Source organism: Lacerta agilis, chromosome 6, assembly GCF_009819535.1.
Source record: "Lacerta agilis isolate rLacAgi1 chromosome 6, rLacAgi1.pri, whole genome shotgun sequence".
Classification (NCBI taxonomy): Eukaryota; Metazoa; Chordata; class Lepidosauria; order Squamata; family Lacertidae; genus Lacerta; species Lacerta agilis.
Window position 1 is genome coordinate 50,083,954 of NC_046317.1, and position 16,056 is coordinate 50,100,009.

The 16,056-nt window shown below is 41.2% G+C and overlaps 1 protein-coding gene across 1 annotated transcript; it reads right to left on the reverse strand.

Annotated features, from left to right (window-relative positions):
- Positions 1-325: 325 nt before the first annotated feature.
- On the reverse strand, positions 326-12,639 carry KCTD20 (potassium channel tetramerization domain containing 20). Its single transcript, XM_033152572.1, has 8 exons — positions 12,467-12,639; positions 7,628-7,830; positions 6,404-6,674; positions 5,043-5,145; positions 3,905-4,025; positions 3,305-3,502; positions 1,961-2,071; positions 326-932 (listed from the first exon to the last, which is right to left on the reverse strand). Exons 2-8 carry the CDS (start codon positions 7,815-7,817, stop codon positions 640-642), a joined length of 1,287 nt encoding a protein of 428 aa, XP_033008463.1. The 5' UTR covers positions 7,818-7,830; positions 12,467-12,639; the 3' UTR covers positions 326-639.
- Between the last annotated feature and the right edge of the window lie 3,417 nt (positions 12,640-16,056).

A 16,056-nucleotide genomic window follows, 5' to 3' on the forward strand; every position in this document is an offset into this window, starting at 1 on the left:
TATTTGGTTTCTTGAAAACTGCTGACTCAGAGTGAACTTGTTTGGTATTCCTCTGAATCACAAGTTTTCAATCTCTTCCCAGCAGATCCTGGAGATTAAGAAGTAATTTAGGGAGTTGGTGGGACAGCTACGGAAACGGAAACTTTAAAAGAAACAACACTGGACTGCATATCCTATCCATTGTGTAGCTGCACCCAACTGATGGGAAGCATAGTTTTTTATTCTTACTGATAATTTCCCCATGATGGTGAAGTCGTCATTGCTATAGAGCTTGGCCTATTTGTAACTAAGCAATAGCTGCTAAGCATTAACACAGAACTGTATGTATATTTACACCATATTTATTCCAATTCAGTAAGAACATTTTATTTCTGTTCTTCGACAGGGTGAGATGTAAACTTAATTCCCAGAGTCCACGTTCTCATTGGAGAATACTTGGGAGGCCTCAGTAAATGATGTAATAACACTAGTCCTTTCTACTTATGTAGAATGTATTTAGAGAATACAGCAATTATGGTAATGCAATAGCTTTTAAGAGATCTAGTTGTATGAAAACTAGCAGCAGGCCGATCTGGATATTCTGTCCTGAGCCAATCAATCAACCAAATCCATTTGAGAAAACACTGCACTTTAGCTACATTATTCTGGAAGCTCATTAGGATCCATTTGAGAAAATGGTGCATTCAGTCTGTCAAGTTCATCCACCTGGGGCCGGTGATGTAGCATAACTTCCTGGTCTTCCGCCACATCTTCCCCTACTGCCACGAGGTTTGTTAGAGATTTGCTTCTAACGCACTGGAAGTCAACATGGCGACTCTTTCCCTCTTCCTTTTCCCATGACATCTGGATGAATGGGCGTTGCACATAATTATAGATAACTTCCGAGCGCCCTCCAGGCCTCCTCTTCACTTTCTCTTTACAGGTGGGGTAACCTGAAACAATTATTTTGGCACTGTTAACCACCTCGGTCTACCCCAGCGAGCAGCCCAAAGGAAGAGAATCCCCAGGGTTCAGACTAGGACTGTGCTGATGAAACTGTATAGGCTGTATACACAACACTGTTTAAAGTGGATTCAAGGCATCCCATGGGTGCATTTTTTCCATGCCATCCACATGGCATTGTCCTCATCCAAATGGCAGCCTGTGCTCCCTTGTCTCTCCAACATTTAATTTCGATTGTCCTGATCTGTGGACAATGCAGTAAGAAAGGGGCGTGGGGTAGGAATACAATATAAAACTTTCCCCAACTGCAGATGAACTGAAGCACATTGTGTCAGTATTCTTGTTGTGTGTGCGGTGATGTTTTGCTGGGTTTCATCTATCAACACACCCCTGGGTGCAACACATACACACACTTTTTTAAAAAAAGTAACCTGCCTTGTGCAAGTCCGGTATACCTGAAAACGTGCATCCCAGAAATACAATAAAAATTGGCAGTGCACACAGATGAACAAATACTGTGTGCGCTATTTGTGCAGTATGGACTTCAGGTTTCCGGAACTCAAGGAGGGTGAAGAGGGGAAACCAAACACTGTACACCTGCCTCCTAGAGTGGATGGGAAACACTGAGGCAGAGTTCAATTGAAAGCACTCATGTGGGTGAACAAACTTCCCCAAAGCATACATGGAAAAATAGAATCTGAACAACCCACGTGTGCAATAACACTGGTGTGTACACAGCCTTCAGCCCAGGGGTGACTGCCAAATAGCATTTCCAAAAAAACAGCTAACCCCAGGGCTCTTGCCAGCAGCTTCAGATACAGGCAACGTTTAGGGCTTCCTCTGCAAAAAAAGGTTAGTCATGAAATTGGTGACCCAAAATCGAAGGGTTCCAGAGCAGCAAAGTTAGTACATGGGTGACTGAGCTATCTGTTAGTAGACCCAGTAAATGCAGAGTTGCTACAGGAAACTTCTGGCTTCTTTTGAAAAGCTTTTACTATTTAGAAAACATTGTACTTGCCTTCAATGCCAATTCGGATGTTTTTCAGACCACGTTCTTTCAGAACCGTTTTTGCTACATCCCGATTCTCAATGTACTTGAAGAATCTGTACAGCTTAGAACTATATAGAACTACAAGAAAATCGTATTTTAAAAATCTGACAACTGTAGCAATGGCTAGTTTGACAGGTTAGCAGTTTTTTAAAAAATGAGTAGAGCACTGGGAGGACAGTTAAAACCTTTGACACTAGCAATTTCACATGTGCTGGGACATTCACTGGTTCTAAAGTCTGGTTTTTTACCATTTTTTAATCAATATTTTGTGTAAAACCACTTAGAGGTTGATTTAATTTTTAACGGTATAAGAATCTTGTTAAATAAATATTGCAATAATAAATAATAATGCCGAATAATAATAATAAATAATTGTGATATTGAGCACCATTTGCTAGAAAGGCAGGATACACATTTCTCAAACAATATTGGGTTGCATCCTGACTTCACCTTCCACACATGGAACGTATCCTTCTGCCCATGGACGGAAGATGGCAGATCTGCCTCCCACACCAAGCGGATATTTGGAACGCACAAGGGGAATTGGTAAAAGTTGCCTCTCCCACCTCAATCCAATTTAATACAGAATAATAAATAAATATTCTGCAAACCATTAATAATAGCAATGCAAAAATTTGCTTCAGAAAGAACTGCTTCCGCCCCATGGCAAATTTACTGTTAAGAGGGAGGGTGTGATGAGTTCAGATGTTTGGATCCTGAGCAACATTATGAACAAAAACTACAGATTTACTACATGTATAGATTACTGGGTTGGTAGGCATTCAGCCTATTATCTTAACATCTAGCCATAGTTCTTACACATGGTAATCAATTGGACTTTGATAACCAGACACTGAAATGCAAGGATTTTTGGGAATAAGCCTCTGCACAAGGCAAAAAAGAAATTCCTATCCATTTCTTATTCATTTAACCATTTTATATGATCCTTATAACATTTTAAAAATGTTACACAATAATAATTAAATGTTATATAGAGAATAATAATAATAATAATAATAATAATAATAATAATAATAATTTTTTGTACCCTGCCCATCTGGCTGGGTCTCCCCAGCCACTCTGGGCAGCCTCCATCAAACATTAAAATACATTTAAAATATCAGAGATTAAAAACTTCCCTATACAGTTTGGATTTTTTTTTTTGGTTGGTATAAGTGACCCCCATTGTAACTGTATTTTCTTTCTTTTTTCAGCCTTTGCTAAGACAACACACACCATGTATACCATTAAGTGGGCTTTTAAAATAACTTTCTAGAAATTGTATAAATAAAATAAATGCAGATCCCTTACTTTGTGAGTATTCTTCTCCTATTGGAGGTGGGTAGTCTTCATCCCAGTCCACTATGTCTTCATCCGTTAGCACCACAATGTGACACTCGCGTTCACCCTTCTTGGCATTGCCCACCATTATAGGCAGGATCAGCTCTTCCAGGTAGCAGTCAAACTGCTTGTGAGCCCCATCGTTGGACAGCTCATGCAATAATGCACCTAACAGGAAATAAGTCACATGTGAGCCCTTTGCATACAGCTGGAAGGACATTAAGAGGAGCGCTGCTGCATCAGGCAAATGGTCCACTGAGCCCAGCATCCTGTTCTCACAGTGGCCAACCAGGGGCCTCTTCTGGAAAACCCGCAAGCACAAGATCACTCTCCCCGCCTGTGGTTTCTAGCAACTGGTATTCAGAAGCATTAATGCCCCCGACCGCGGAGGCAGAGCATAGCTATCATGGCTAGTAGCCATTGATAGCTTCTTTTAAAGCCACCTGAGAGAAAGTCAGAGACCCAACTCCCTACATCTCAAATGCCACCCTGACTAGCAGGGCCTGGAGCGGAATGGCCCCGACATGCGCAACATTTACCTGCCACTCATTCGACTTTGGCCACACTTACTTAAGTCTTGACATTTGATTGTGTTGAAATCAAAGTTGATGCAAAGGTAGTCACATGTGTCTCTGAGATCCGGAATAGAAATCCCATCGGGACAGTTGATGATTCCAGTTTTGTAATAATCCTGAAAGGAAAGTACAGCTGTGTTTATTATTGCTCTTGTTTATTTCACTTGTATCCTGTTCTTCCTTCCCAAAGTATGGAGGGATGCACCCAGGGCACCAGGCAGCCTCCCATCTGGTTATTGACGGAAGTTCAACTAATAGAATCGTAGAGTTGGAAGGTCTCGTGAGGGTCATCTAGTCCAACCCCCTGCAATGCAGGAATCCTTTTGCCCAACATGGGACTCGAACCCACGGCCCTGAGATTAAGAGTGTCATGCTCTACCAACTGAGCTATCTCATTACTCTGATCTAACACAGAAAATGGATTAATGCACCTTTTAAATCATTGTGTTTGTTTTTTAAAGCTCAACATTATGAATTAGCACCATATTCTACCATGACACCAGAGCTGGCACCAAGGATTGGCATAGTTGCCCCATATCCCATCAGAGGATCCACTGATGACGAGAGTCCCCTGGATCCGCTCCTTCCCTTCACCATTGCAGCCTGCTTGTTCACCTGCCTCTCACTCTGGCCTTCGAGGGGATCATCAAGCAAACAAAAATGGTGGAGAGGAGGAGGAGGAGGTGGTGCAGGAGCTGCTGCCTCTTTGCTCATTGGCTGCCTGGCAAGTGAGCAGGTGGGAGCAATGACAATGAGGTGGCAGAAGAGCAGCAACAGCTGCCCATAATGGCCGTGAGGTGGTAGACTCACTGAGGGAGGGGGCCACCACTGGGGGTGTCTTGTCCAAGGACATCACCAAACCTGGAGCCAGCACTGTGTACATACACCATGAACAAAAAACATTACTAGTTATATGGGACAAAGCAGAAAGTGTTATTCCCAATAATACACATTTATCAGTGATAGGCACTGACTTAGAAGTAAGAAATAGGAAGGAAACGAGAAAGAAAGATCTATAAATAAAGCAGAAGATACATGAGGAGCTCAAATTCCCTCTGAATGTGAAGGCAGGAATAGGAACTTTACAAACTGGAGGAAGAACCCCACTTCTGCAGCTTTGGGAGCTTCCTCACCAGCACAGTCCGGAACACCGTGGAGCTGATTCCATCCGCAATCTCATATTCACCCTTCTCGTTCGGCCGAGTGAAGTTATATTCTCGTCCTGGTCCAAACATTCTGAAATGATAATCCATACATGGGTTTAAGATGGCTGTCCCCAAAAGCCAGCTGGTGTATTGAAGTAAACAGAGCACACTGAAACTATCTAAATAAAGAGTTATCTAAATCATGGCAAGTGTTTCTTTGATAATGCAGTAATTATTAAGCCCTTTATTAAGATGGATGGCATTTTACACAGCTGAGAAAATGGCATACAGTTCTCAAAAGTTCAGATGTCATAATCTGAGAAGGAACTGTGTGCCCACATAATTCCATCTTGCTCCTGCCTTCATGCATCCGACTTTGACACTTACAGGTATATCCTTAATTCCTAAACCAGGAAATGAGGGTTTACATGCTGCCTTCAAATCAGGATATAATCAGGATCTGATCACTGGACGTGAATTAAGATAATCTAAAAATGTGCTGAGACTGGCTATGTCACAAAAAAAGCAGCCACGGGGAGGCTGCGGGTGAGTGGGAAGGAATTCAGATCAGGATGATGTTATGGTGGGATGGGAGAGCTAATGTCCCACACCAGCGTCTTGCCAAAAATTGTCCCCATAAGCTGCTATTTGCTCTATTAAAAATAAAACTAAATTGGGACAGGCACCAGTTACTGGGGGCAGAGGAGAGAGAGCTAGAAAAGGGTTAAACCACTATTCCTCTCTTTGTGGCTGCTTTTTGTAAATAAAATGAAAATGTATAAAAGCCTCTTGTGGTTTGACTGTAAGAGAAGGATAGGGAATCTGTGGTCTTCCAGATATTGCTGGACTACAACTCCCATGGTCCTTTAGCATTTGCCAGGCTGGCTGGGGCAGACAGAAGTTTTAGTTCAACAACTTCTGGAGAGCTAAAGGTTCCCTATCCTTGCCTTAAGACTGCTCATATCTAGAGTGGCATTCACCACATAATCTTTGGGATGTCTCATAAGGTCAACATACCATGAACATCTCCAGGGGAACCTTCATTCTGGTCCCTCACGCTAAACCCATTTACTTGGGAATTAATCTGATTTCACTGGAATGCATTAACAAGTTAAATGCAAATAATCTCGTGAAGTGGAACACCTTCAGATTCGAATGGGATTTTAAGGACTTGATCGTGCCCAAATGATGAGGACAGAATTCTAAAGCTAGGTGGTCTTCCAAAATTACAAAGCATCCTCCTAAACCTATTAAGGCTGCAAAGCACACCATCTCAGCATCAGTAGCGATACACTTTGTTTCCGTTTATGTAGTCTGCAAGGTTTAAAAAATGGAATGAAGACGCTTACCTTCCTAACATAGTATCAGGATGAGCTGTGAAAATCTGGGGATTTACAACAAATCTAGTGCCATCGACGACAAGAGTCACTTTCTCTGGCGCTTGGACTTGCGTACTGTTGTTCAAGCTGCTACAACCGCTCCCAAACTGCTCTTGGCTAGTAGTGTAATACTCAAGGTTTCTTTTACTCCCCACTTGGAAGAAAATGCCTTTGGTGTCTTCAAGAGTGTTAGAACACTGAGGACTTGCTGGGTGGGAAGCGTATCTGAACTCTGCATGATCTAAACAAGGCAGATGAAAGCCGCAATTGAGTTAAATGCATTAGATAGATTGCAAAAAAAAGAAGCAATCTACTGTATAACAAAAGTTTAATAACCAAATAGATGACAATACAATGCTAAGAGTATTTGCACCATTGACTTAGTAGATTACTAAAACACCCTGACACATCTGTAAACGGCAGTCCATGACATACAAATCAGTCATGTAAGCACAATCTGATCATACACATACAGGTATTGGTATGTTCAAGTTAGCACACTCACATTCATTTTAGCAACCATGCTCTCCTTGATGATAATTCAATCTATTCTTTCTTCCACCTGTTTTCTGTCCCATTCCCCCTTAGTCAGCATCCATGGCCAGTAAGCACAGTCTTTATGGGACTTAAACTTACTTTTTTATGTGTAGAGTGGGAGAGTTCCAACTTCTGCAAACCTTAATATTCCCCCAAACCTTGGCATCTCTCTAAGCCTGCTGATACCTCCCCCTTGGGCATGGGTGGTGCTGTTTTGGCTACACGTGCAACAGACATTCACAGCCCAGTTCTTTTTAAAATTTCAAACACCATCTATCTATGTGGGAAGGAGGCTGATCATGGCGAGGGAAGGGGTTAGGGTTAGCTTAAAAAAAATTCCCTCCATCCCATGCAGCGATCCCTATGAAAATTCCATTTCCTCCCCGTGGTATTTGGCATAGGAGGGAGGCTGTTTCCTACTCTACAAAGTAACAGCTTGGTGGTGGTGATTTTAATTAGGGCTGTGGCATGGGAGGAAAGAGCTTCACCCTTTCATGTGTCGTGGTCCCAATCCTAATTCGGTCTCCTCTCCAAAGCAACAATATAATGATTCAATGCTCAAAAGATTCATTTAGTATCATGTGTAGTTGATCTGAAAAGGATCAACAGGGCTGGGCTGTGCGTTGCACATTCTAAAGCAAACACTCTTGACTTTACCATGATTTCTGCATAGTGGAGATATGGTAATGGTTTGCCCACACTGTTTCTGGCTGCTTTCTCCTAGATCATGGATTGTAGAAGTCATGTTTTCAGTCATCTGACAAGATTCTTGATTGCTTGATCGTTCCATTCCAGTGACACGATTAATACTCATTTGAGGCATCCGTAATTCAAAGTGACTGCTCATCTGGAGAAAAGTCCTGTAAGGAAGAAATGCTAATGAGGGTTACATCTGGAAGAAAGCTCTTTACCTGATGTGGCCTAGCGGGAGTGGCCCACACCTATGTCCCATCAGCCCCAGCCAGCAGGGCCAATATTCAGGAATGATGCGAGTTGCAGTTCAATAACATCTTAAGAGCACCAGATTCCCCATCCCTGCTATAAAGTTTACTGAGCTTGCAATCCCGAGTCCCACTAAATTCAGTAGGACTTACTTTTCAGTATATATTTTGTAGAATAGGGCTGGTTTGGTAAGGGCTGCTAGGAATTCTATTTACAGGTGGGTAGCCGTGTTGGTCTGCCATAGTCAAAACAAAATCGAAAATTCTTTCCAGTAGCACCTTAGAGACCAACTGAGTTTGTTCCTGGTATGAGCTTTTCGTCTGAAGAAGTGTGCATGCACACGAAAGCTCATACCAGGAACAAACTCAGTTGGTCTCTAAGGTGCTACTGGAAAGAATTTTCGATTTTGTTTTAGGAATTCTATGAGGGGGTAAACTAAAGTGCCCAGACCTCTGAGAGAAAGACTGCGCTTCGAATGTGCTTTAAAGTTATAATGTGTACAGAAAAACCAACAACAGTGTTCCTCTGTCCAATTTTAATATAGAAAGCAGCTGTTACCACATTGCTTGGTGCTGGGGGGGGGGGGGATATCCTAAGGCTTGCTGTGTTAACTGCCAACATGGACCACAATATTACATGAACAATATTTAACACCACTCTGGAAATCTAATGAAATGCCCAATGGCTTTTCCTAGTCTGCATCTAGCGGTCTAATGTTAGCAAAACTTAATCACATTGTTGACATATTATTATCCAGTTTCTGTATACATAACCTTAAAACTGTGCCCTAGAAACATAATTTGCACCAAGAGGCAGAGCGGACTTGAGGTCACCCTCTGAATGCCACTGTGGTTCCCCCCCCCCTTTTAACACAGAGTTACTCACTACGTGGCATATAAAAAGTGTGTGGGCTGCAATGGTTTTTCTTCTAGAGATCCGCCTCTTTATCCCTGCATCTCTCACTCCTACAGTCACCCCCTTATCCTTACTTGACATCTGCAGCATCACAGCCAGGGCGGGCTGAAACCAGCAGCAAGAGGAGCTATTTTCGGTCAATGAGCACCAAGCCTTCAGTAGTCAGTGGGGTGTGTGTGTGTGTGTGTGTGTGTGTGTGTGTGTGTGTGTAAGGAGGACTCAGCTGAGCATAAGAAATTGTGCCTTTGGAGATGGGGATTGTGAGTGAGGGAAATAGATCAGTGGAGAATGGGTCATTCATTGTAAGCACACAGAGTTATGCAAAACAGCATGTTTGCATTAAACAAGACCTCCTTTTCACAGGAAGGTTTGTAGTAACTGAGGCTGTGCGCACCCCCCTCCCCCTTTACTTGGCATCCAGAGTAAGTATGTCACAATCCCTTATTTTTTCTCCAAGGAACTCAGGGCAGCAATAGATGCCCTCCTGTTTTATTCATACAACAACCCAGTTAGACAAGAGGCTACAGACACATCACTGGCTTAAAATGGACCTAAGTTGTTCTTTTTTCTCAGTTCAGAATGAAGCTGGCTTAGGGGAAAACACATCAAAATACAGTATTTCGTAAGAAATGACAGGATAGATACAGAATAGATTTGGGCTGTGCCTAAAACCATGTTTACTCTGCTTCCCAAATCAGCAGTGGGAGCACACTGGATGCAGAGTAAACAGGAGTGTGTACACAGCCTGAGAGATCATGATATGTCTAAGGTCATGCAGGTGAAACCGAGCCCTAAAAATGCCATAATAAACCTAGAAATAAACTTCAGTACTGAAGATGTCACCAATTCAGTTACTGTGCAGTGCAAAGCTCATAAACAGCTCAATGCAAAGCAACCCAGCCAGATGGGCGGGGTACAAATAATAAAATTATTATTATTATTATTAAGATAACAATCAACACAACTTTTAGATGAAACTATGTGGTTATACTACCCACTCCAGCAGCTAAAATCCTAACAAAACCAGGCAAATCCACCCTAGAACCAGCAGAAGCCAAGAGAAGAACTAGACACAACCGACTGAAATGACTCCATTTGTTTATTTGATGCATACGGCCTCTTTTCTCCAAGGAGCTCAGGACAGAAAATACATGGTCATGTTTTCAATGTGACTCATGCCCTGTTTTCCCATGTTTTTCCTTGCAACAATCCTGAGAAGGTCGTTTACACCAAAAGCTAGGCCCAAGGTCACCCAGAACTTCATGGCGGAATTGGGAGATTTGAACCTCGGTTTCCTGTGACCTAGTTCAACACCTCAATCACTTTCCACAATAAAATCTAAATTTCCATAAGTATAGCTAATGTGGAGCGGAGGTAAAATAGGAAGATGTTCTGTTGTTCAAAAGACATTCTAGAAATACACTAGAAAGAAAATAAACTAAAAAGTGTCCTCACTGATGGAGACGCAGGATAGAACCACACCTCCAAGATGAGCAGTTCAAGCACATCTTCATCCAAAGCCCATCTCTGGGCCATCTTGCCATCTGAGGTAAAACTGGTGACTGTGCAAGCAATTGCTCCCAGGCTCCAGAATTCCTGTCTGGGGAAATTGCTTGGCTCTGTGGCTGCTTCCAGATGACGTGTTTATTGTGCTTTATTTGCACACATTTTGTGGCGAATGTACCTGCTATTTATTGAGCGTTTGTTCCATTTGTTTCTGGGGAAGTTATACGACCACTGCAAGAAGCAATTGTTATCACACACTTTGCCATTGCATTTTCCTACGACTTTTCTTACCTCAAAAAAGTCTTGATTTTGGGGAAGTGGTTTGCTGCACAATAACAAGCCAAATATTCCAGCCAGAATTTGTTGTTATGTGATTGAATCCCACCTGAAAAAAGCACCCCATATGCCATGAAAACCCTACGGTTTCAGAAGTCATTTGGGGAAACGGTATACTGACGATGCCCTGATATTGCAAATTGTTACGTCTGTACTAGTGATTTTTTATTTTAAAGGATTTTATTTTTATAGTACTATGACTTTTTAGGACAGTGTGGCATTTAAGTGATCAGTTTGTGTTTTATTTTTTATTTGGTTGTGTGTGTCTATGTGCATGCATTTTATTAGAGGCCTTATGTCCAAGTGACAGAAAAGCAGAAAAGGAAAGTTTGCCTGGCACCTTTAGGCACCGGGCAAAAACGTTCCTTTTTAAGCAGGCCTTTGGTGGATTTGATTGATACCCTATGCCCTTTAAAAATGTGGGGTTTTTTTGGGGGGGGGGTTAGTGGGTTGTTGTTTTTATTTTGATTATATATTTTGTGGTTTCATATTTTGATTTTGTTCTGTGAACTTCTTTGAAACCTCCGGGTGTAGGGCGGTATATAAATTCAATAAATAAAATAAAATAAAATAAATAAGCAGGATATAAGCATTTTAAAATAAATTAACAGTGGGAGAGAGCTTTCTTGGGAGCAGCATCGTGTCAATTACGGCATCCATTGTTACATCTAATAAAGTTGCTCAGTATTGGGGGAAATAGCTTCTTTTCCTTCAAGGAAGGAGTGGTTATGAATACTGTTGTGAACTGCAAACAGGTGGGGTGGAGAGACAAGTGTCCTTATGGTGTCCTTTTATGGTATATTGGAATCAACATGATGCAATGGCGAGAATCCCTGGGATTCCTCGTACATACCTCAAAAACAGGTTTAAAAATAAAATAGAATTAAAATAGAAATGTAATTGAAATTAATAGAAATAAAATAGAAATGTAATTGAGATTAGTAAGATTTTAGAACACAGAAATAAAGAAAATCATCAAACCATCAATTCTAGCACGCGGGGGGCTACCTAAATTATATAATCTGGTATTTGAACAATTGGTATTATTAACTGGATTATAAATTGGCATTGTTATAATGAGGCTATTACTGGAATGTAATTGAAAACTAATAAAAAATATTATATATTTTAAAAAATAGAAATAAATAATTAAAGGTGCAGTACACAAAACAACCGGAACAGCTATCCTATTCCCCCCCCCCCATTGGACAGGATAAACAATGTTGGGATTTCTACCTATGGGGCCTGCAAAAAAAAAAAAGAACCCCACACTGTAAACTGTTTATGGATTGTAGAAGACCTATTAACAGATTTCCGTAATGTTTTAACAAAGGATTGTGAGAAACTGTACACAATGCTTGCTGCCAAGTTGCTCTCTGGCAGCTTCCCAGAGGCCTGCACTAAACATGGAGCGGGGACTTCATTCCAGCACAAAATAAAACAGGATGTTTTCTATATGCCAAAGCAAACAATTTTGCCTTTACAGGGGCACCTTTTATAACTACACACACTGAACTTTTCCAGTTCTTAAAAATGCCAGTTTTGGGACTTTACCACAATTCTTATTTTCACACGTCTTAATTACCGGTATATAATCTGCATTTAAGACACTAGAAACCTCACACATTTGTTTGTTTTTTCTTTTCATTAAAAAAAAATGTTCTAAGTTTTGGATATAATCACAAAAGCTCTGAACAATTGAAACACTGATCTAAACAATATCGAATTCTATTATCGGAATCAGGTTCCCATAGGGACAGATACATTTTGAGAGCAAATCAAATATCGTCTACTTACCTAGATGTCAGAAAAACGGTCCCAGCTGATCAAAATCAGGTCAAAATCTTGAAATCTACATTTAATAAAGAACGTGGACAAAACCAAGCAGAATAGCTGACAGTTAAAATTGTTTGTGCTGTTGCAATCGAATTCTCCACCCCCTAACTAAGCTCAGATGGTGAGTCATGTACATATTTCAAATTAAGAGTCCCTGCCCAGCACATACAGAAAACAAGAGATGGCATGCCTATAGCCAGAGCCTGGAGTTAGCTCAGATACAAGGAAATAAATAATATGGACATTCCTGGAATGTCTTAAAAACATATATCAGAGCAAGTCAGTTTTGCTCTCTACCCAAGAACCTATCGTTGCTGTATTAACCCCTTCTTGACTCAACATTGTTAAGTTTTAAATATCTTATTATTTAACCAAGAGAAAAATATAATTAATTAATTAAATTCATATGCCACCCTCTCTACCTGTAGATCTCACGGCAGTTCACAGCATAAAATTACAATATAAAAAAATACAAAATGCACGATAGAAATAAAAACAGAAAGAAACCAACAACCCCCTCTTCCACAACACATTTAAAAGGGCATTGGATGTCAATCAGTCAAAGGCCTGGTTAAAGAGGAATGTTTTTGTCTGGCGCCTAATGGTGCCCAGAGAGCTTCCCTGGGGAGAGCATTCCACAAACAGGGAGCCAGGGGTGTAGAAAGGTAAATTGGTAGGGGGGGGGGGCAAAAGTGCTCCATTGAACTGAAATTTCAGCTTTCACAACATAGGAAAACAGCCAAGTAAACAGCTATTTTGGTGCAGGAGGGTTAAGATATTAACCAATATGCATGAAATTTCATATATAGCTATATAATCCCTAGTATAGTAAGACCAGACCTTCGGAGCAGGCATTTTTAAAAAAAGTTTTTATGAACCGCCCTAGTAGGGCAATAATTGTTCCTTGAAAATTTGTCACCCCCTCAATTATGGAATGTGGGGTGACCCGCCCTCCCTTGCTACGCCCCTGGAGGGAGCCACTGCAGAAAAGGCCTGTTCTCATGTTGCCACCCTCTTGTGGAGGAGGCACATGAAGAAGGGCCTCAGAGGGTGGTCTCATGGTCCAGGTAGCTTCATATGGAGAGATGCGGTCCTTGAGGTAGGCCTATTGCATCCAAACAGAATCGACAACTCATTCTCAAAAGGGAAGAATCACAGGAATAATCAACATACACATGTAAAAATGTATATACAGTATATATCATTATATGTCATGAGCCCTTTCACATGCTGTTCTTGTTTGGAGAGAAACTTCTAGACATGCCTGAAAATGGCCTCAGCTGCGCGTGCAAACCCACCCACACAACCACACCCACCCCTTTAATTTTCAGATAAATGAACTAGGAATAACTATCACACTCGTGATTTAGACACAATTGCAAATGCACCTTGGATCATACACGCCACAGTACACATTGAAAAAGTGGGCAAAAAAATGATGCTATTGTTCACCAACTTGAGGGTCATTTCCCATAACAATTATGTATCTTGAAATACTTTCCATGCAGATCACAAGAATCCCAATCTAATTATCTAATCATATGGGACAAATTCCCATGCCTCTCTTTCACTGGGCCGGTTCAGACATAACACAAAATTCAGCACTGCATAAATAAGCCTAGGTGAGTCTTAGGGCTCAAATGCACTCCCTTCTCCTCTGGTGTCTTTCCTCTCCTGCTCTGGCTGTGAGGAAATGAAAAGCTTTCACTTGCATTTTAGAAGAACCGTAACTTGCCATGTCATCTAAACCTAGACAAACAGTGGTTCATTATAACCATTGTCGGTGGAACAAGCAGTTTCCAACCATTGTTCATGAAGTCAGTTTCATAAACCGATACAGTATGATAATCTTGTTGGTTTAGGGTTTGGATAACATGCTATATTCCAGTTAATCTAAACCATAGGTTGAAGCTGGCACTCACCTGCCCATAGGTACTTTGGTGCTGGCAAATGACAACTATGGGGAAACAGATATGTGCATTCATTATTTCTAATGAAAAATGTGTGAAATTCATGCCATGGGGAAATTTGTGTTACAAATTGGGTTACATGTGCTTTTAGGGGGATTAAATCAATTAAAAGGGTAACTAATCCACAAGTTGCTATAATTCCATACCAGTTGCTGGAAACTGCAGGAGGGGAGTGTTCTCACACTCGGGTCCTGCTTGTGGGCTTTGGCAAGCCCTAGGCTCTGTGGTTTAACCCACAGCGCCACCTGTGTCTCCTAAATGGGGCTTACTCCCAGGTAAATAGGCAAAGATTGCTGGCTACATATTTACCTCAGAGTAAGCCCCTTTGAACTCAATATATTTACCGGTAAGTTGTTCGTGTAACTCTGAGGAGTTGGAAACAGCTGACTTCTAAACCATGGTCACAACCAGGGATTAAGAGTTACATAAATCTGGCTGTTAAAGATTGCCTTGTGTACTTACCAGGGTTTTAAAATTCACATTTTAAATCTTCCCTAGTAGGTACAGCGCTCTCATTTAGGTTTCATAGGATCAAAGAATTGTAGAGTTGGATATCCCCTCCCCCTCAAAATAACATTCATGACAGTTTGGGGGTATATGTTGTGAAAACCTGGACACCATTTTCATAGAATCCTAGAGTTGGAAGGTACAGTCCAGTGCTGGATTTACATATAAATTAAACAAGCTATAGCTTAGGGTCCCACTCTCATGGAGGGGGCCCAAAAAAATTAAAGAAAAAAAAACTGGATGTACATTTCCAAAATACAGTGTAAGATAAAAAAAACAAATAAAATAAAACCTACATAAAGCAACAGTGTTTTGTGTTGTGTGGGCTCCTAGGATGTAATGGGCCCCCGCCTGCTCGCCTGCTCCCTAAAATATCACTGGTTTGCTCATTTCTATATATAAGCTGCCTACATTCTGCATGGACTGGTTGCATGGCAACATGTGCAAATGGCTTTAGATACCTGATAGGTCCATAAATTACCATCTAGCCTATGTTCAACACAAAAAACAGCAACAATTTGTTGTTGACAAAGGACAGCTGTGTGGGATGTCAGTCAAGTCCAACATCCTAAGGGAGGACCAACTGCCACTTTGTGCCAGTTAGTTTTGGTTTGTTGGTCGGTTAGGCTGCTGCTGCTTAAAGATGTGTTAAGAGACTCACTAATATAGTTTATATCTTTTGTTTTGTAACCTAAATATGTACATGAATGAATCTGTCAGTAAATTACTTTACTTTGGTTATTAATCAGATTCATGTGTATCTTTATTTTGAGGGGGATAAAGGGATTGACAATCAAGAAAGGACGAAAGACTCAAACGAGTCAGCAAGCCGTTTGCCCCTGTACAACGTTTAATTCTGCTACTATATTATATAAACGTTCCCACAAGCTGGACATATAAAGGGCCCCATTACCTTCAGTAGATTAGGGCCTCATCAAACCTAAATCCGGCCCTGAAGGTACCCCAAGAGTTATGCAGTCCAACCCCTTCCAATGCAGGAATCTCAACTAAGGCATCCAAGACCGATGGCCACCCAACTTCTGGTTATACAGGTTTCGTCGTCCATTGCACAGT

Excerpts from the sequence above, each read along its gene's own strand:
- KCTD20 (XM_033152572.1), bottom strand. The coding sequence starts at position 7,817 with ATGAGCAGTCACTTTGAATTACGGATGCCTCAAATGAGTATTAATCGT. Across the intron at positions 2,072-3,304 it reads AGGAGAAGAATACTCACAAA|TTCTATATAGTTCTAAGCTG; the intron begins GTAAGGGATCTG and ends ATTTTCTTGTAG. Across the intron at positions 933-1,960 it reads CATCCGAATTGGCATTGAAG|GTTACCCCACCTGTAAAGAG; the intron begins GCAAGTACAATG and ends TAATTGTTTCAG.